We start from the raw sequence: 21,273 nt of genomic DNA on the forward strand, positions 1-21,273 counted from the left end.
GATATTTGTTATATTATATCACCTTTATCTATCAATATTGTTGAAATGAAGATCAAATAGCTGTATGTTGAAATATGTTGAAAAAGTCAAAACTTTACATGGGGTGTACTTACTTTTTCACATGACTGTATATTTAATTTTAAAGCAAAAACTATGGCACTTAGGTGAAATTTGTTTTGAAAGCCATTAAACTAGACCTATTGGCCGATGCATATTCCAAGTTTCAGCTAGTTTCAATGTATAGTCCTTGAGATATGAGTGTCAACACATTTTGGGCGGGCAGACGGACAGATACCAACAAGAATATGAGGGTTTTCTTAATAAAACCCAAGAATGCATAAATGGACGTTGCTGAAATTTGGAACACTAGGGCATGCCCGTACTATATATATATCTAAAATTATATCCCCCCCCCCCTTTATTTACATGAAATGGTTTGGTCCAAAGCGAACGGCTTGCGAGTGGTGACAATCCCCCCCCTCTATTTACATGAAATGGTTTGGTCCAAAGCGAACGGCTTGCGAGTACGGTGTTTTTTATCGGACCCGTGGAATTATAGATAGTAGTTTTAATTAGTTTTAAAACATAGTTTAACGGCAACATAGTTTTCCAACGTGAAATAAATGAATACGCTCTCAAATGTGCCGTCCGAGGCAGAGTGTGTTCGCCACGTTCGGCACACGCGATAGCTCGCTGCTCTCTGATTGGTTGAATCGTTTTTTGGACATAGCTCGGTAAGTAATTGTCCGATTAATATGAAACCTTGAAAAGGCACATCCTCGGGTCCCCAGCAATATACCTGGCAAGTTTAAAGTATATCGGACCCGTGGTTGTCGAGAAACAGCGGTCACAGACAAACATACACACATACACACATACACACATACACACAGAGATTAATGGAATTATAGATAGATATTACCTCGACGTACAAAGCATTTACTTATGTAATTTGCAGCCGATTTCATCCAGTGGAAGCCGGGAAACGAATTTTCAGTCTCCATGTTGAAGACTGAAAGACCTGCTTGTCGTTAAAGGCGGCAAAAAGGGTTGGCGTCAGGAAGGGCATCCGGCCGTAAAACATTGCTTCAAAAAGGGGACCGAAAAACAACAACAACCACAGTTCCCGAAAAAGGCCAACCCCCGCTTGCGGGGAAAAATGGCCTCTAAAGGTGTTTTTTTTATATTTATGTTGAAGCTGCATGACTTCCGGTCCCTCGAGCGACGAGGCTTGCTTCGATCTCTCCACGACATCAAAGTTTGAGTATTTTCCCATTCGTGTCTTTGTCAAATTTCCACTGGTTATTTTATTGTGTATGTGTTATTGTGTGTTTCTATTTAGTTTTGGTTTTGTAATTATTGCAAATTTGTGTGTAATTAGTCGTTTTTTGTTCGCACCTCATGCGCGGCCTGGTCTCTCCAAGCTCCCTCCCCCCGTCAGTATTTTGTGAATACAAGTTCTTTCCTTCATAGTATTTGCTTGTTTCTTTGATTTTCTTTTCTCCCCCCTACCTCTCATGAACATCTTACTCTTTGTCCAACGTTTTAAAAACAAAACAAACAAATAAACAAACAAAAAAATTCTTTATTAATTCTTTCTCTCCTCCCGGACAAGTGCTTGTTCGCTCTCCTCCTCGTCTCGACTTGTGCCCCGCCCCTATATCTCGTTTTTCTTACACCCCTGTTCCTTCTTTCTCAAATCCACGTCCTCACTTAGAGACTTTTCCCAGATTATTTTTCATGGTTTTGTTTAAATATTATTTAAATATGTTTAAACCGCAGCCATGATGCTGACGCCGCTCTCCCCCCCCCCCCCCCTCCCAGAATTTCCATGTTTTAAACGTTTCCCAGTGTGTACCCTGGATTAGAATAGGTACACCGTATCCCTGCATGTCGTAAGAGACTAAGAGGGTTGGCGTCAGGAAGGGCATCCGGCCATAAAAACATTGCCTCAAAAAGAGAACCATGACAATTACAACTACATATGGGCAGGGTACAGCCCAAAGTGAAGATCGGTTTCTGAGGTGTGGGACATGGAATGTAGGAACAATGACAGGAGATCAGGAGAAGCGGTGGAAGTATTGGTCAGAAAAGAGTCGACATATGTTGTGTGCAAGAGACGAGATGGAAGGGAAGTGGTGTAAGAATGGTGAAGGGTAGGAAGGGACAGAAATACAAGTTTGTGTGGCAAGGGTGCCCGGAGGGCGTGAATGGCGTTGGTGTCCTGTTTTCTGAGGAGTTTGTAGACAGTGTGGTGAGTGTGACTAGAGTGAGTGATAGGTTGATGATGGTGAAAATGATGATTGGAAATCTCTTGGTGAACGTCATCTCGGGATATGCTCCGCAGGTTGGTCGGAGCGATGAAGAGAAGGACAAGTTCTGGTGTGCGATAGAGAAGCTGATGGAAAACGTGAAAGATGAGGAAGTTGTTGTGGTAGGAGGAGACCTAAATGGACATGTGGGAAGGAGTATGGATGGTTTTGAGGGAGTTCATGGGGGTTACGGATATGGTGTGAGAAATGGAGAAGGTGAAAGGATTTTGGAGTTTGCTGATGGAGCTGATTTGTTGATTTGTAATACTCAGTTCCAGAAAGAGGATAATAAGCGTGTTACATACACGTCAGGTGGGTCGACGACAACCGTTGACTACCTGATGGTGCATAGGTGAGATAGGGGGCACCTCCGGGACACAAAGGTGATCCCGGGGAGGAGGCTGTTTCACAGCACCACTTGGTTGTCTGCGACATAAGGGTGAAAGGTGCGAGGAGAGCTCGGCGGGTGAAGTACCAACCGAGAATGAAGGTGTGGAGGTTGAAAGAGGTGACAGTAAGGGAGGCATTAAAAGAGAGGCTGAGTAGGGTAGAGGATGATGTGGTTGAGCTTGAAAGTGGTTGGATGTCAATGAAAGCTAGCCTGTTGGGAGCCGTTGGTGAGGTATGTGGATGGACAAAAGGACCACCGAGGCACTCGGAAACATGGTGGTGGGATGATGAAGTTGGAAAGAGGATTGACGAGAAGAGGAAGAAGTTCAAGGAGTGGCAGAAGGCAAAGGGTACGGGAGCAGAAACAGCAGAGCATGAAAGTTATAAGGCAGCCAAGAAGGCTGCAAAGAAAGAGGTAGCAAAGGCGCAGGAGGCATTTAGGAAAATGTTCGGAGAACGCTTGGATTCGGAAGAGGGTCAGAGAGCGGTATTCAGGATTGCAAAGCAGATAGCGAAAGAGAGGTGTGATGTGATGGGGGTGAGTTGCTTGAAGGATGAAGTGGGACAAATCGTTGTGGACCCAGATGGAATTAAAGGAAGATGGAAAAGATATATGGAAATGCTGTTGAATACAGAGAATGAATGGGATGGCAACATAGAGAGTAACCCAGTTTTAGGACCGGCAGAGAAGATAACTGAGAAGGAAGTTGAGGAAGCGATAAAAGCAATGAAGAGTAGAAAAGCGGGAGGGCCGACGGGAGTTGTGGGAGATATGTTGAAGGCAGCAGGAAGTTGGGGTGTGAAGAGAATGACAGAGATCTGTAATCTGGTGGTGAAAGAAGGCTGCATTCCAGTGTATTGGGAACTGAGCACCCTAGTCCCTCTATACAAGGGGAAAGGTGACCCTCTGGAGTGTGGCTCGTACCGAGCGATAAAGTTATTGGAGCATGGAATGAAGGTATTGGAAAGGGTGTTGGAGAGGAGGATAAGGAAGAAAGTGAAGATCGACAAAATGCAGTTTGGATTTATGCCAGGAAGAGGAACGACAGACGCGCTTTTCATTGTGAGGCAGTTGCAGGAGAAGTACATGGAGAAGAGGAAGAAGTTGTTTCTTGGGTTTGTTGATCTGGAGAAAGCATTCGATAGGGTTCCACGCAAAGTATTGACATGGGCAATGAGGAAGTTAGGAGTGGAGGAATGGTTGATCAGAGTAGTGATGGCAATGTACAAAAGAGCGCGCACAGCTGTAAGGACGAAGGACGGGAACAGTGGTGAGTTTGAGGTGAAGGTGGGAGTGCATCAGGTGTCGGTACTAAGTCCACTACTATTTGTAGCTGTGATGGAGGTGCTGGCTCAGAACGTAAAGGAGGGTTTACCATAGGAGGTGTTGTATGCAGATGATCTGGTGTTGATTGCGGAAAGTATGGATGGACTGAAGGAAAAGATGAACAAGTGGAAGGAATGTATGGAGACAAAAGGTCTGAAGGTGAATATCGGAAAGACGAAGGTGATGGCAAGTGGTAAAGCATGTGGTGAGGTGGAAAGAACTGGGAAGTGGCCCTGTGCTGTGTGTCGGAAGGGTTTTGGAGTGAACTCCATTCAATGTACAATGTGCGCTGAGTGGGTTCATCAAAAATGTAGTGGTCTGAGAGGGTCATTAACCAGTGTGGCAGCTACATTCAAATGTAAGGTGTGCACAGAGGGAGCTGCAGATGGAGGAAATGTTGAGTTGGATCTTGGAGACAGCGTGAAGCCGGAAGGTGTGAAAACATTTTGCTACCTCGGAGACATGCTGAATGGAGGAGGTGGATCAGACTCGGCAACGGTTGCTCGAGTGAGATGTGCATGGAAGAAGTTTCGGGAACTGAGTGGCGTGCTGATGAGGAGGGGAGTGTCGTTGAAGCTGAAGAGAAAGGTGTATGCTGCATGTGTGAGAAGTGTTATGATTTATGGGAGCGAGACATGGGTAATGAACGTAGAGCAGCAACGAAGGTTGGAAAGGGTGGAAATGCGAATGGTTCGATGGATGTGCGGAGTATCGTTGAGAGAGGGGAAGACAAATGATGAATTGCGAAAGATGATGGGAATAGAGCCTGTGATTGATGTTGTGAAGAGGAACAGGTTGAGATGGTTTGGTCATGTGTTGAGGAAGGATGAAAGTGACTGGTTGAGAAGAGTGATGGAAATGAATGTAGAAGGAAGTAGAGTATGGGGAAGACCGAGAAAGACTTGGCTAAAGATGGTGGAAGAAGAAATGCGGGCAAGGGGGTTAACAAGGAGAGATGCAGAAAATAGGGCAAAATGGAGAAGATTGTCATGGGGACCGCAAGGCTAACCCCCGTTCTAGCAGGGAAAATGGCCTTTAAAATGCATGTTGTTGTTGTGTGTTGTTATGTTGAAGCTGCATGCAGAGAAACGATCCCTTATATAAAGGGAGGGAAGCTTTGCGCCTCCCTTTGATTTTGTGTAGATCAATGACAAAAAATATCTATTTAATCCATTTTAAATTCAGGGTGTAACACAACAAAATGTGAAAAAGTCAAGGGCTGTGAATACTTTCTGAAGGCAGTGTAATTCCTGGACTGTGCATCTCCTGTGCTGATCGTAAGAGACAGCACACGCAAAATAATCTCATTGCAAATCAAAATAAGCATTGCAACTTTTTGAAGAAAAGTATCCGAGTGCGAAAGCCTGCCTAATTGCATTATAGGCAGTATATCCTGCAGGATCTTCAGGAACTCACTTTGCACCATTCATTTGTGCAATTCATCAAAATGCCAAATGATAATATAATTGGTGCTGAGATGAATTCGCTCACAGAAGACAGCATCCCTCTCAAGCACTACTACCGCAGCCTTGCCCAACTTCAATGCAATCCTCCCGGGCAGAAGTGCTTCTTCCAATCGTGTGAGGAATGTGGGGATTCCATGAAGTTAGAAGCAAGACTTTAGGGAGGAAGATTTCATTAAAAGGTGATTGAAGCTGGCAAGTCCAAGAAATTGGTATTGACTGATCGTTCAATGCTTTGTACAGATAGGGAGAGTGAGAAACTACAGTTTGATAGCTTTGTACATTAATTTTGGAGCCATATTAAACTTCTGCAACACCAGGATTTCATCATTAAGCATCATGCGTATTTCAAAGAGACTTTGGAGTCACTGTAGTTCAATTATTTGTTTCCGGACGTATTCCCCGTATTGGGAACCTCGTAGGTAATTATTCCTTCATAATGCAGGACTGTCCTCCTTTCATCAGTTTGTTTCTCAAAGAACCGTGGGGTAACATGGTCTATGAAATCTCTAGTTCCTTCCGCCACCAAAGATGGGTGGAGGTTATTTTTTCACCCGTCTGTCTGCTTGTGAACAGGATATCTCAAAAGTTGGATGGATTCAGACGAAATTTGGTGTGGAAGTTAGGTATGTGACAAAGACGAAACGATGAGATTTTGGTGAAGATTTGAATCTGGATCCGGCTAATATACGTTTTAAGTGATTCTTCACCATTGATTGATAGGGCTAAAACCGATATATAGCACGATATCTCAAAAAATTATGGGACAGATACGGATGAAGCTTAGTGGACAGGTTGGATGTGTGACAAGGACGAATCAATTTTGGTGAAGATCCGAATATGAATCCAGACACAAGAATTATTTACATTTTAAAGTGATTCTTCGCCATTGAGAAATGGGGCAAAAAAATATGTATTCAAAAAGTATTTCAAAAATATGTGGACGGGTTATGACAAAACCAGCTGGATGAGTTGGTTAGATGTAAACAAGCCGGTTAGATTTTGGTTGATGATCCAGATCCGGCCTATCAGTGGGATACAAAACATAAACTGTTCAGCCTGGTGGAGGTAGGCGCTCTACCGGGTGCCGTTCCAGTTTCTGACTGCAACACCCATGACACAATTGCCATCCACCAACTCCAGAAGTGCCTCAAATTCCTTGGTGAAGGTGAAAAGGATCACCAACTTGCCCAATTGCTGTGCACACCAGAGTAAAACCTGCAAGCACTTTCACAACATGTGCAACCTTAACTAGATGACGGAATTAAGGATGAATAGTATAGACAGAAAGGAACCCCACGATGGTGTCAGTAAATGAAGTGACTCACTGCCAAAGCCATCCTACAGAGACTTTTGCTGAGAAAATAATCATTCCTCAACAGCTGTTGGATTTTGCATCCAAAAAGCATTCCTTCCATTCACTTTGACTTCACCACCACCAAAGACTACAAACAAGATTACTATTCACTTTAGGGTCTTTTCCACACAATAAAATTTGTTAATTCCTTAAAAACTCTAAAATGCGTGAATCACCTTTCCAGCTTGAACGGGAGAGAGGTTATGAAATTTTGAACAACAGCTGGTATAGGCCAGGCCAGACCAAGCATCAATGACCTGCATCTCAAAAACCGTTTGACCAAGCGATCCATGATTTTGGCTCAAAATCTGTTTTGCTCTAAATGTGGCAAACTTTCTTTGAAATTAGAGAGGATCAATGACAAAGAAGCCGAAGAGTGATCGATTGCCAAATAATGTCAATGGGACTATGCAAAGATATCTATAATTATAACAAATATAATTTAAAAATTCCAACTACTTTTCCATTTTGATGTTATGTAGCATAGCAATGAAGCTCTCTCGTACTTCCTGAGAGTTGCAAAAATAAGAAAATCCAAAATGGCCCACTTTTCAGGTCTTATTGACACCTCTTATTGGGGAGCAGATCAACAACACCCAGTTTTCCAGTATGGATGTGGCAGATATACGTATCTCCAGCAGAATAAGACTCGACTCACACCAACGGATATGTAACCTTGACAACCCCATTTATTTTGAAACACAGACCACATCCTCGGCATCGAGGTACAGCAAGTAGTGACGCCTCTCCTTTGGATGCAAACAATGCACAGTGCATTAAAAATAACAGAACATTATTCCAACAATTCCTGATGACACCAAAACTGTGGACATATATGGTAAGAAAATAACCACATCTGGCAAGATTAACGGCATTTGGTCGTAAGATATTCGATCCCACAAACAAAGAGCATCTGTGGCCATAATTTGGGCAAATTGTGAACACAACTAACTGATCCAAGAGCAGCAGGACATCTGAATACAGTTGCCAAATGGGTAGATATAAGTAAAGCCCCCTCCTTCCTCCTGCTAGGAGAAAGTGCCACAATTAACTGAATGAGTTAAAATCAAACAACAACGTTTTGGGTCTTTGATTAAATATCACTTGGAGAAGGCACAGGGAGAGAGGGTAAGGCTAAGTGGATGAACATTCTCATAATATACTCTACAGAATAGTTTCAACAACTTCTTTATTCCTGAACTCGACTCCTTTCATAAATGGTTTTCTTCAAGGACAAAATATCTTGTATTTTTTTTTTTTTTTTAACCATACCTAAATATCACCTTTATCAGATGTTGCACAGGCAGGCACACACATTCCATTTTCAGGTAGTAAGGAGAAAAAAATACAGATGTATATATGTATATAATGGGAGGGGATAACTGGGAATTGTTCGGCAATTGGGTGGGAACAAACTTGCTTTGGAACTCTAAAGGACGAGAGTAAGAACAGCCTGGCTACACATTCATATCCATGGCCCATCGGATCCAAGGGCTGGGTTGGTTGTACAACAGACAACAAGGCGACGGGGCTGCCAAACTCAAGGAGGATAAAAGTAAAGCAAACCTTAAACAAACTACAAATTCAACGGTTGGTTAAGCAATTACAGTTAGTTTAATACATTCTATGTTGCAATGATAAATGTTTTCATTTACCAAACAACAATAATCCCGGAATTAAATAACTATGTAGACACAAGCAAAGCACATACTATGGTGTATAGAAGAGGGACGCACAAGAAAAACTCGATAACGTACATTTGATGTTATATTTCAAAGTTATCAATCATCCTGCAGCATTTTCAGAGAAACGTTAAAATGCACATCAAAGTGAATAAAACATTTCACAAACCTTCAAATTAGAACTCTGTACCAAAAAGAAAGTAAGACATTTTAAAGAGAATAAATTCCGTTTTGGTGATGACTTTCTATTTTGTTTTTGCTCTCTCTTCCAGTTGGACACCGCTTCATCAAATGTTGCTTAATGCAAGGAAATGAGTAAACAATGAGGATATAGTTATGTTACTAAAAAAGGATCGTAGCCATTATTATTATTTGTTGTATACAAAGTTGCGGCTCGTGGAAGAGCTAGAACACTGCACGGATCAGGATGCAACAGAACAAAATGAACCAGCAAGAGCAATCAGAGATTGCAGACCCTCGCCAGGACGTGTTTTCAGTGTTTTTAAAGGCAAATATGGCGGCCGAACCACGTGACCGATGACGTCATCATTATTTTTTTTCTCCACCAATTTATCCCTGGATGACACTCAAGAAATTTCATCTTGATTGGATGAAGTTTTGTACTTGTCAAATTATGATATCATAATGGAGGCACCTATGACATCATCATTAACATATGTTATTCCACATGGAGAGTTCTTTACAATGAGCCATGTCTCAATTTTTTCGATGCAGCGCTTTCATAGATATAGAGGTGCAATTTTTTTCGGTTTTTCCAAGATGGCAACCGATGACGTCATCATTTTTTTCCCTCCACCAATTTATCCCGAGATAACACTCAATAAATTTCATCTGATAGGATCAAGTTTTGTACTTGTCGAATTATGACATCATAATGGAGGCACCTATGACATCACCATTAACATATGTTATTCCACATGGAGAGTTCTTTACAATGAGCCATGCCTCAATTTTTTCTATGCAGCGCTTTTGTAGATATAGAGGTGCTATTTTTTTCGATTTTTCCAAGATGGCGAGCGATGACGTCATCATATTTTTTTTCCACCAATTTATCCCTTGATGACGCTCAAGAAATTTAATCTTGATCGGATCAAGTTTTGTACTTGTCGAATTATGACGTCATAATGGAGGCACCTATGACATCATCATTAACATATGTTATTGCACATGGAGAGTTCTTTACAATGAGCCATGTCTCAATTTTTTCTATGCAGTGCTTTTGGAGATATAGAGGTGCAAAGTTTTTCCAAGATGGTGCCCCATACCACTTGACCAAGGACGTCATAATTATCGTTTAAAAATATACAGGTGGAGTATACAGTCAATTGGACCAACGGTTGCAGAGAAAATCATATTTATTCTATGCGGACAAACAAACGGACTCAAATGCAATACCCTCTCCTCAGGCGAGAGTAACAATAGAGAGAGGGGGGGGGGGGGGGGGGAGGAAACACCAACAGCAGGTTTGAGGGGAAAAATAGAGCGAGAATTGGGCAAATCATGGGTGTGAGGAGGAATGAGGGGTTAGGGGAAGATGCATAAGGTGGACAAGATGAATACAGAAGCAAACTTAGGAACGAAAACTGGAAATTTGGAAGGAGGTGGGGGGAGAGGTATTTGTTTTTATTTTATTTTTTAATGGGATATTGCCCACCACAAAGCCTTAGGCCACTCGAGGTGGGGGCTACACAAAGAAAACAACAGCAGAACAACCAGCCCCTTGGAGTGAAACAAGACAAATGTAGAAAGTTGTCTCTTCACAGAACAAAACGGGCTGGGAGGGGTGAACTAGTCTGCTTTGAGACAACAGTGCCTCCACACTCATTAACATTTCAGCAATTGATGGGGGAAGAACAGATCATGGTTTTGCACAGGGGTTGAAAGTCTTTGAAAGTTGCATAACTTCCTGAAAACTGTTTGACGTCCCACATGAGGTTTTGGTGATGATGGTTAAGTAATGGTGGAAAGATCAGTGCGATGAAGCAAGTTTTCTTTCTCACCCCAAGTGGATTGATGCCTTCATTTGTCTGAAAAATAAAAGTAAAACAATTTATTTTAATTGCAATTATTACATGCAAATACACGTGAAACCAACATCAAACAAGAAAGAGCAATCAGCGATTGCAGACCCTCGCCTGGACGTGTTTTTGTGGTTTTAAAGGCTTTTGTGTTTAAACAAATATGGCGGCCGAAACACGGCATGACATCATCATTATTATTTTCTCCACCAATTTATCCCTAGATGAGGCTCCTGAGAAATCTTTTTGGAGATTCCTGATGCTTTATCCCTAGAAATTTCATCCTGATTGGATGAAGCTTTGCACTTGTGGAATTATGACGTCAAAATGGAGGCACCTATGACCATCATTAACATATATGTTATTCTCCATTGAGAGTTCTTACAAAATCGAGCCATGTCTCAATTTTTTCTATGCAGCGCTTTTGGAGATATAGAGGTGCAAAGTTTTTCGGGTTTTCCAATTGGCGCCCGCACCAAGTAACCTATGACGTCATAATTATCATTTAAAAAATTATATATGAGGAGGTGCACCGAAGGTGAAAATTTTCTGTCAATCGGACCGGACCAATGGTTGCAGAGAATATCACATCTATTCTGTGCGGACAAACAGACAGACAAACAAATGAAAAATCGGCCAGAGACCGAGGACTTAATAATAATACATTTATTTTATATAGCGCTTTTCAAGAAGCCCAAAGACGCTTACTTGCCAGAACTAAAAATATGGCGGCCGAACCACGTGACCGATGACGTAATCATTATTTGTTTTCTAAACTAATTTATTCCGAGATTATGCTCAAGAAATTTCATCTTGATCAGATGAAGTTTTGTACTTGTCGAATTATTATGTCATAATGGAGGCACCTATGACATCATCATTAACATATTTTATTCCCCATGGAGAGTTCTTTATAATGAGCCATGTCTCAATTCTTTCTATTCAGAACTTTCGGAGATATAGAGGTGCAAAGTTTTTCGGTTTTTCCAAGATGGTGGCCGAACCACGTGACCGATGACGTCACCATTGTTATTTTTTTCTCCACCAGTTTATGCCAACATGGCGCTTAAGAAATTGCATCTTGATTGGATGAAGTTTTGCACTTGTCGAATTATCAAATTATGACATCATAATGGAGGCCTTGGGCCCAGAGAGTTCAAAATTGGGCACAGTCCATTCCAGGGCAAGACAAATATGTGTGTAAAGTATGGCGATTCTATGTGCAACGGTGCAGACGTAGTACTGTGCACAAACAGACAGACAGACAGACAAACCAACCGACCAACATACTTGACGGAATCTTTTCCGGCAAGTAACAAACAAACGGGCTCAAATGCAATACCCTATCCTCTGGCGAAGGTAATAATTATTATGTAGGGCTGGCAGGACACTTGTCTCTGAGTTGTCTAGCCTGGGTTCAAATCCCAACAGAGCTATAAACTGCCATCACGGTGATTCACAGTCAGGACGAAGCATGAATGGACACGCCATCCTTCAGAAGGACATTCAACTGGTTGTCTCGTCTGCCGGCATTATTTGGTGGATGTTAAAGATCCCACGGTGTCGTTCGCGAAGAGTGGGTGAGTTATCTCCAGCACCCTGAACAAATTACTAATTCCTCCCTGTAATGCGGGTAACAAGTGCGTCTCCCTTCCACAGATCTCCCGATGTCCGTGTTCTCTACTGTTGTTGTACTTCACTCTCTCTCCCCCACTCTTGTCTCCCGCTCCCTTCATTATATGTTCAATGTGTTAGCTCCTACACGAGCCTCCAATTAGTATACAAAAAATAAAATAAAGTGATCTCATCTTTTTGGAGATTCCTCCAAATCAAGTTACACCACTTTCTATCTCGATAAACAAGTTGACCAGGTGGTGTGTGTGTTTTATGTGAACGGCCTTCTTCAGTACAAAGGACATCCAACAACAATTATCATGTGTGCAGCTATTTGCAAAAAGCAAAACTTTGGAATTCATATTCTTTTACAATATTGGAACTTTTACATTTCCCCTGTGCGAAGCATCACTTTCCACTGTCTAGCCGCTCCAAGTGTCCTTCCATTGAGAAGATGGTGTGTAATTAACATGTGATCAAAGTGACTTCCCAGTTTATATGTGAGGGATTCTTTTTTTCTTTCCTGAAAAGGCCTTTGAACACCACTGTGCTAAGGATGAAAAGCAGTCTTATTCATGAAAGCCAATAAGCCTGACAGCAATTGTAATTTTCAAGCGACTGACTTGAGGTCAAAACTACCTCTTGTCTTCAAGTAACCATCATACAAGCAGACAAAACATGGATGCGTGTCAGCATAAGAGAGGGAAAAAGGGCGGAAATTGCAGCGAATTACCCAGGCATCCCGCCTTGGAGCGTGTATTTCGGCAGGGGTAGGAAAGCCGTGACCTAAGGGGTGTTGAGCTCGTTGACGTCGACGCACCGCTCAAGGTGAACGTGCTGGGAGAACAATGCACACGTTCGTGTTTCCACAGGTTTGACTTCTTCATAAAGACTGCGTCACATTTGCTGCACCTGCATGCGGCACATACAAAATAAGAGCCCCACATCTTTGGATCAAAGTAGAGGTATGATACAGATATGACTTTCTGAAAATTGCAAGTACGCATGCACAATCATAAAGACAGCAAGAGACAAAACATCACTGCCTTGAGCTAAATTAGAAGGTCTTTACGAGCACTTTTTTTTTTGTATAAAAGATCGAGGCTCGTGTAAGAGCTAACATTAATGACAAAAAAAAACAACATATAATAAAGGCAGCGGGAGACAAGATGGGGAGAGAGGGAAGCACACAAGTACAACAGTACAGAACAGGGGCATCGGGAGATCTGTGGGAGGGAGAGGGCTTGGGGGGGGGCATAAGAAGAGGAGGGGGGCATGAGAAGAGGGGGTGGGAGAGGTATAAAACAAATGGACACTGTTGGGACTTCCAGGAAAGAAGTCGGTATTTCAAAAAAGTGGATCTGGGGTGAATTCACAGGGGTAGAAAAGATCAAGGTTTTGGATGGAGGAAGATAAGAGATGGTGGTGAACAGATGTTTTAAAGACCTGGAGGGAGTAGCGGGGTTGAAGAGAGTGAGGGAGTTTGTTCCAGAAACGGGAGATAGGAGGAATGAAAGAATGAAGGTGAGCAGAGAGTCTTGATTTTGGCAGTTTCACCAGAATAAGGATGCAGGCAGATCTTGTGCGACCTGAAGGAATATTTGGGGGACAGAGCACACACAGAGCTGGGGGAGCTAGGCCGGAGGGGAGTCTGTAGAGGACAGAAAGACCACCAACCTGCCTGCGGTGAGGGAGTGAAAGGCCTTCGGAGTCAGCTTCATCACGGGAGATTCCAATGATTCTGAAAGCTTTGGTTTCAACAGCGTGAAGCCGAGCGTGGTGTGAGGCAGGAGCACCAGCCCAGAGGGGAGAGCAGTATTCCATCAAGCTGCGGATGAAAGCCTTGTATGTGGTGAGGAGTTCAAGTGTGCCAAGGAAGGACTTCACGCGACAGAGGATGCCCAGTAGGCTGCTGGCTTTCGAGGCCAGCTTGGAAATGTGGTTTTCCCAGGAAAGATCATGGCTGATAGTGAGACCCAAAAGCTTGAGTGACAGAACTTATTGGAGAGGATTGTTGAGAAAGTAGATGGGACGGTTGTCCAGACAGTCTTTTCGGAGAGACAAAGTGAGAGTGTGAGATTTGTCAGGATTGAAACACATGTTCCACTTGTTTGACCAGTCTGCGATTTTGTCCAGGTCTGCAGAGAGTGAGGAGGCTGCTTGCTGCCTGCCGAACTGAGGGATGAGGTTTAGAGCGGCAGAGAGTGGAGTCATCAGCAAACAGGGGTTCTTAACCTTTTCCCCTGTCAAGACCCCCAACGGATTGCCCACGATGTCCCCATACCCCCTTCACCAGACTGTCGACTGACCAAGGCGCACCGAAGGTACGCGTAGCTAGGGGGGACTGAGGGCATGTCCCCCTAGAATTTTTTGGATTTCTAGGTGCTCTGTGGTGCATTCTGAGGGGTGTTTTTACTTTAATTGCCTATTTTTTTTGGATGAAAATTGGTAACTTATTACCAAGAAAATGGGCCAAGTTTGGGTATCCGTGCCTACCGTGCCCCCAGATTTTGGTCCCCATCCCCTCAAGGGGTATGGATACCCCAGGTTAAGAACCCCAGAGCAAAGAGATAGAGAGGATTTTCCAGAGTCAGAGAGATCATTGATGAAGACCAGCAAAAGCACAGGGCCCAGAACACTGCCTGTGAACCAGTGAGGAAGTCCGCAAGCCATGCATGGAGGTTTCCATGGATACTATTTGAGGAGAGTTTGGTGAGCAGGGTGGGGTGCCAGACCGTATCAAAGGCACGTGATATGTCAAGGGAGACAGCTCTGATTTCCTGTTTGGCATTGAGGACCTCCATCCATTGTTGAGACAGCAGAAGCAGCATGTCCAGGGAAGAGTGACCTGGTCTGAATGCAAATTGATGATCCGAGATCAAGCCATTGGAGAAGAGGAAGGATTTGATATCTGAAGCAATGATTGTTTCCATGACTTTGCTGATAATTGGGAGCAGGCTGATTGGTCTGTAGTTGCAAGGATCTGTTTTTGCACCTTTTTGTGTAAAGCGATAATGTTGGCTGATTTCCAAGTGGATGGTAGATGACCTTGAGCAAAAGAGAGGGTGAAGACAACAGAGAGAGGGTGTGAAAGAGCGGCAGAGCAGGATTTTAGGACCCGTGGGCCGATCCCGTCTGGTCCAGTTGCAGAATCAGAGTCGAGGATTGACAGAAACTTCTCCACCTTGTCAGGAGAGAAGGACACAGAGTCCAGGATCAGCTGGGTACGATTGTGTAAGGTGGGTACAGAAAGAGACGGGTTTGGGACACAAGATTTTGAGGTAAACACAGAGTTGAGGCATTCAGCTTTTTCACGTGCGGAGTCAGCTGTGTAGCCGTTGGGTAGGTAAGGGAGGGGATTGAGGGGGAACAACTGCCCCTCGCCCCTCCCCTCCTAGACTCCTGCCTCACCCCTCCCCTCCAAATCTCCCCCATATCCCATCCCTTTCAAATCCCTCCCCTTGTCCGTTCCCACCCAAACTCCCCCCTCACCCCTCCCCTTCAAATCTCCCCACCCTCATTGCTTCTCAATTTCCCCCCTCTCACTCCCCCTCCTCAAAGCGTCCTCCTCGCTTCTTCCCCCTTCAAACTCTCACCTCCATCTCCCCCAACCTTCTGCCTCGCTCTTCCCCCTCCTCAAATAACACCTCATTGTGGCTCACCCAATCACCATCAAACCTTTTGTCCGCCCCATCCTTCCCTTTCTCCGAGCTATTCTGAAATCTCTAACACACCTTCAACAGCTCTCCCTACCTCTTCCACCTCTTCCACATCTTACCCTACCCCTCCTCCCCCCTGTTCTGTATCTGATGCTCCCCCTTCCTCTTCATTAACGGTATGGACCTCAAACATCCGGGGCCTTCGTTCAAACTTAACTGATCTCTCCATACAGGTTGCTTCTGTCAAACCAGACGTGATCTGCTTAACAGAAACTTTCCTCCTTTATGATGTCTCTGATTCCATAGTATCTCTCCCGGGCTACTCCCTCCTCCGGTATGATAGACCTGAGCCTCGTCCTGGAGGCGGGGTTGCTATCTTTATCAAAAACTCTCTTCCTCACTCGCCCTGCACTGCACTCTCTCCACCTCACCCCCAGGAATACCTCTGGCTACGGCTTCCCCTTCGCTCCCACCTCTTGTTCATATGTGTGTTGTACCGTCCACCAAACAGTGATGACTCCATCTACATCTCGCTGTCTGATGATATGGACCAACTTCTATCTACTCATCCCAACTCTCTCTTCCTCATATGTGGTGACTTCAACTGTCATCATGCCAGTTGGCTGGGTGTGGGTACCTCTCTCACCAGCCATGGCTCCTCAGCAAAGGACTTCTGCGACTCACTGGGACTGACACAATCTGTCAATTTCCCGACCCGGATCTCGGTCAACGGAACATCTTCTCTTCTGGACTTGGTTATGACTAACTTCCCTGAAAATGTCTGCTGCTCTTCTTCTGCTCCAATCGGATCATCTGATCATGTCCTTGTTAAAGTGGACATCTCTCTGACCATCCTCAGGGAGCCTGCTCAGCGTCGACGAGTCTGGCATTTCACTCAGGCCAACTGGCACGGTCTTCAAGCAGCCATCAATCATCTGGACTGGTCTCCCATCTCTACCACCTCTGACATCAACTCATCCTGGGAATTCTTCCAAAGTAAATTGCTCTCTCTCATGCACAGATTTATCCCATCTCGTCTTCAGTTGTCATACCCTTCCTCCCGTCCATGGTACACGGAATCTTGTGGTGAGGCTGTTGCCCAGAAACAACTTGCCTTCGTCTCCTGGAAAGCAAATCCAACGGAAGGAAATCTCATTTCCTTTCACAAAGCCCGAAACAAGTGTGTGTCCACCCTCAGGAGAGCCAGGAAACAATATCTCTCCGTTCTCAAGACCGAACTCTCTTAGCTGTCTCCCTCTTCCAAATCCTGGTGGCGTCTGGTCAAATCCGTTTCTGGTGTTTGTTCCCCCTCCATCCCCTCCCTTACCTCAAACGGCTACACAGCTGACTCCGCACGTGAAAAAGCTGAATGCCTCAACTCTGTGTTTGCCTCTAAATCTTGTGTCCCAAACCCATCCCTCTCTGTACCCACCATACCCAGTCGTACCCTGCTGCTCCTGGACTCCGTGTCCTTTCCTCCTGACAAGGTGGAAAAGTTTCTGTCAACCCTCGACTCAGATTCTGCAACTGGACCCGACGGCATCAGCCCACGGGTCCTAAAATCCTGCTCTGCCGCTCTATCTCACCCTCTCTCTGTTCTCTTCACCCTCTCTTTTGCTCAAGGTCAACTGCCATCTGCTTGGAAATCAGCCAACATCACCGCTTTGCACAAAAAAGGTGCAAAAACAGATCCTAGCAACTACAGACCAATCAGCCTTCTCCCAATTATCAGCAAAGTCATGGAATCCATCATTGCTTCGGATATGAAATCTTTCCTCTTCTCCAATCGCTTGATCTCTGATCATCAATTTGGTTTCAGACCAGGTCACTCTACTCTGGACATGCTGCTTCTGCTGTCTCAACAATGGATGGAGGTCCTCAATGCCAAACAGGAAATTAGAGCTGTCTCCCTTGACATATCACGTGCCTTCGACACGGTCTGGCACCCCGCTCTGCTCACCAAACTCTCCTCCTTTGGTATCCATGGAAATCTCCACGCATGGCTGGCGGACTTCCTCTCTAGTCGTCGTCAACGTGTGGCCCTGAATGGGTTTCTCTCATCTCCTCTTCCTGTTCAGGCTGGAGTTCCTCAAGGCAGTGTTCTGGGCCCCGTGCTTTTTCTGGTCTTCATCAATGATCTCTCTGACTCTCTTGAAAATCCTCTCTATCTCTTTGCTGATGACTCCACTCTCTGCCGCTCCAATCCTCTTCCCTCAGATCGGCAGTCTGCAGCCTCCTCACTCTCTGCAGACCTGGACAAAATCACAGACTGGTCAAACAAGTGGAACATGTCTTTCAATCCTGACAAATCTCACACTCTTACTATGTCTCTCCGAAAAGATCGACTGGACAACCCTCCCATCTACTTTCTCAACAATCCTCTCCAAGAAGTTCTGTCGCTCAAGCTTTTGGGTCTCACTATCTGCCATGATCTTTCTTGGGAAAACCACATTTCCAAGCTGGCCTCCAAAGCCAGTCGCCGACTGGGCATCCTCCGTCGTGCGAAGTCCTTCCTCGGCACACCTGAGCTCCTCAACACATACAAGGCTTTCATCCGCTGCTCAATGGAATACTGTTCTCCCCTATGGGCCGGTGCTCCTGCCTCACACCTAGCTCGGCTTCACGCTGTTGAAACCAAAGCTTTCAGAATTATTGGAATCTCCCACGATGAAGCTATCTCTGAGGGCCTTTCACTCACTCACCGCAGGCAGGTAGGTGGTCTTTCTGTCTTCTACCGACTCCTCTCCGGCCTTGCACCCCCAGCTCTCTCTGTGCTCTGTCCCACAAATATTCCTACAGGTCGCACAAGATCTGCCAGCAACCCTCTGATGGTTAAACTGCCGAAATCTCGGCTCTCTGCTCACCTTCACTCTTTCATTCCTCTTTTCTCCCGCCTCTGGAACAAACTCCCTCACTCCCTTCAATCCCACTCCTCCCTCCAGGTCTTTAAAGCAGCTGTTCACCACCATCACTTATCTTCCCCCATCCAAAACCTTGATCTTTTCTACCCCCGCTAATTCACCCCAGATCCACCTTGTTTGAAATTCCAACTTCTTTCCTGGAAGTCCTGGCAGTGTCCATATGTTTTATACCTCTCCCACCGCCCCCTTCCCATGCCCCCCCCCCAAAGCCCTCGCCCTCTCTCAGATCTCTCGATGTCTCCATGTCTCTCGGTCCCTGCTCTCAAATGTTGTGTTTGTGTCCTTCCCCCTCTCTCCCCATCTTGTCTACCACTCCCGATGTTATATGTTTTATGTATAACATGTCGGTTTGTCGGTTTGTCTCTCGGTTTGTCTATAACATGTCGGTTTGTCTTATGTATAACATGTCGGTTTGTTTTTTATGTGTCGGTTTGTCTTTCTGTGTGATAATGTTCGCTCTTTCACGAGCCTCGATCTTGTATACAAAAAAAACAAACAAAAACAAAAAAAACAAAAAAAAACAACAACAACAAAAAAAAAAAAAACAATCACCAGAAACAGATTTGACCAGGCGCCACCAGGATTTGGAGGAGGGAGACAGATTTGACCAGCCACCACCAGGATTTGGAGGAGGGAGACAGATTTGAGAGTTCAGTATTGAGAGTGGAGAGATATTGTTTCCTGACTCTCCTGAGGGTGGACACACACTTGTTTCGGGCTTTGTGAAAGGAAATGAGATTTCCTTCCGTTGGATTTGCTTTCCATGAGGCGAAGGCAAGTTGTTTCAGGGCAACTGCCTCACCACAAGATTCAGTGTACCATGGAATGGGAGGAAGGGTATGACAACTGAAGACGAGATGGGATAAATCTGTGCATGAGAGACTCATTCCAAAGCGCAAACCTCCTGGTGGTATCACCACCAAAATAACACCAACTATCACTGCCAAACTACCATATCCTATCAGCACCAAACTGAGGCCTCCTATCACTGCCAAACTACTACCAAAGTACCAGTACTATCAACACCAAAGTATCAACATCAATCCTCTCCAAGAAGTTCTGTCACTCAAGCTTTTGGGTCTCACTATCTGCCATGATCTTTCCTGGGAAAACCACATTTCAAATCTGGCCTCCAAAGCCAGTCGCCGACTGGGCATCCTCTGTCATGCGAAGTCCTTCCTTGGCACACCTGAGCTCCTCACCACATACAAGGCTTTCATCCGCAGCTCAATGGAATACTGCTCTCCCCTCTGGGCTGGTGCTCCTGCCTCACACCTAGCTCGTCTTCACGCTGTTGAAACCAAAGCGTTCAGAATCATTGGAATCTCCTGCGATGAAGCTAACTCCACGGGCCTTTCACTCACTCACCGCAGGCAGGTTGGTGGTCTTTCCGTCTTCTCCCGACTCCTCTCTGGCCTTGCCCCCCCAGCTCTCTCTGGGCTCTGTCCCCCAAATATTCCTACAGGTCGCACAAGATCTGCCTGCAACCCTCTTATGGTCAAACTGCCAAAATCAAGACTCTCTGCTCACCTTCACTCCTTCATTCCTCTTTTCTCCCGCCTCTGGAACAAACTCCCTCACTCTCTTCAATCCCACTCCACCCTCCCGGTCTTTAAAACAGCTGTTCACCACCATCTCTTATCTTCCCCCATCCAAAACCTTGATCTTTTCTGCCCCCACTAATTTCACCCCAAATCCACATTTTTGAAATACCAACTTCTGTCCTGGAAGTCCTTGTGTTTTATACTTCTCCCACCCCTCCCCCCCCCTTCCCACGCCTCCTCCCCCCAAGCCCTCTCCCTCCCACACATCTCCCTGCTCTCAAATGTTGTGTTTGTGTGCTTCCCCTTCTCTCCCCATATTGTCTTCCGCTCCCTCCTTTTATATATTTTGTTTGTCTGTTTGATTTGTTTGTGAAATAAATATTAGCTCTTTCACGAGCCTCGATTCTGTATCCAAAAAAAAAAGAAAAAAAGTACCACTTCCTATCACTGCCCAACTACCATCTTCCATGACTGCCAAACTACCATCTTCTATCACTGCCAAACTACCATCGTATATCACTGCCAAACTACCATCTTATATCACTGCCCAACTACTATCTTCTATTAACACCAAAATACCATATCCTATCACTGCCCAATTACCATCCTATATCACTGCCCAACCATCTCCTATCCATCTTCTATTAACACCAAAGTACCATATCCTATCACTGCCAAACTACCATCTTATATCACTGCCAAACTACCATCTTCTCTCGACATCAAACTACCACATCCTATCACTGCCAAACTACCACATCCTATCACTGCTCAACTACCATCTTCTATCAACACCAAAGTACCATATGTTAACACCAAAGTACCAGATCCTATCAACACCAAACTACCATATCCTATCAACACCAAAGTACCAGCTAACTGCCAGCAAATGAGATCACATCAGCTCTGAAGCCAACACTAATAAAACAAATTTGTCATCTTACATATTGACTTTGTGTAATTAT

The 21,273-nt window shown here is 44.7% G+C and overlaps 1 protein-coding gene across 5 annotated transcripts in view; it reads right to left on the bottom strand.

Moving 5' to 3' along the window:
- Positions 1-7,516: 7,516 nt before the first annotated feature.
- The window catches only part of LOC137437568 (zinc finger protein 800), a 155,725-nt gene continuing 141,968 nt past the window's right edge, over positions 7,517-21,273 (bottom strand). For all 5 annotated transcript variants that reach the window (XM_068131997.2, XM_068131998.2, XM_068131999.2 and 2 more), the window contains 2 exons: positions 12,918-13,096; positions 7,517-10,579 (listed from right to left, as the gene is read on the bottom strand). In XM_068131997.2, coding sequence (XP_067988098.2) covers positions 10,572-10,579; positions 12,918-13,096 — 187 coding nt within the window. In that variant the 3' untranslated portion in view covers positions 7,517-10,571. The remainder of the gene's footprint in view (positions 10,580-12,917; positions 13,097-21,273) is intronic.

The sequence above is a fragment of the Myxine glutinosa genome, chromosome 12, assembly GCF_964187855.1.
Source record: "Myxine glutinosa chromosome 12, kmMyxGlut1.1, whole genome shotgun sequence".
In the NCBI taxonomy this organism is placed as follows: Eukaryota; Metazoa; Chordata; class Myxini; order Myxiniformes; family Myxinidae; genus Myxine; species Myxine glutinosa.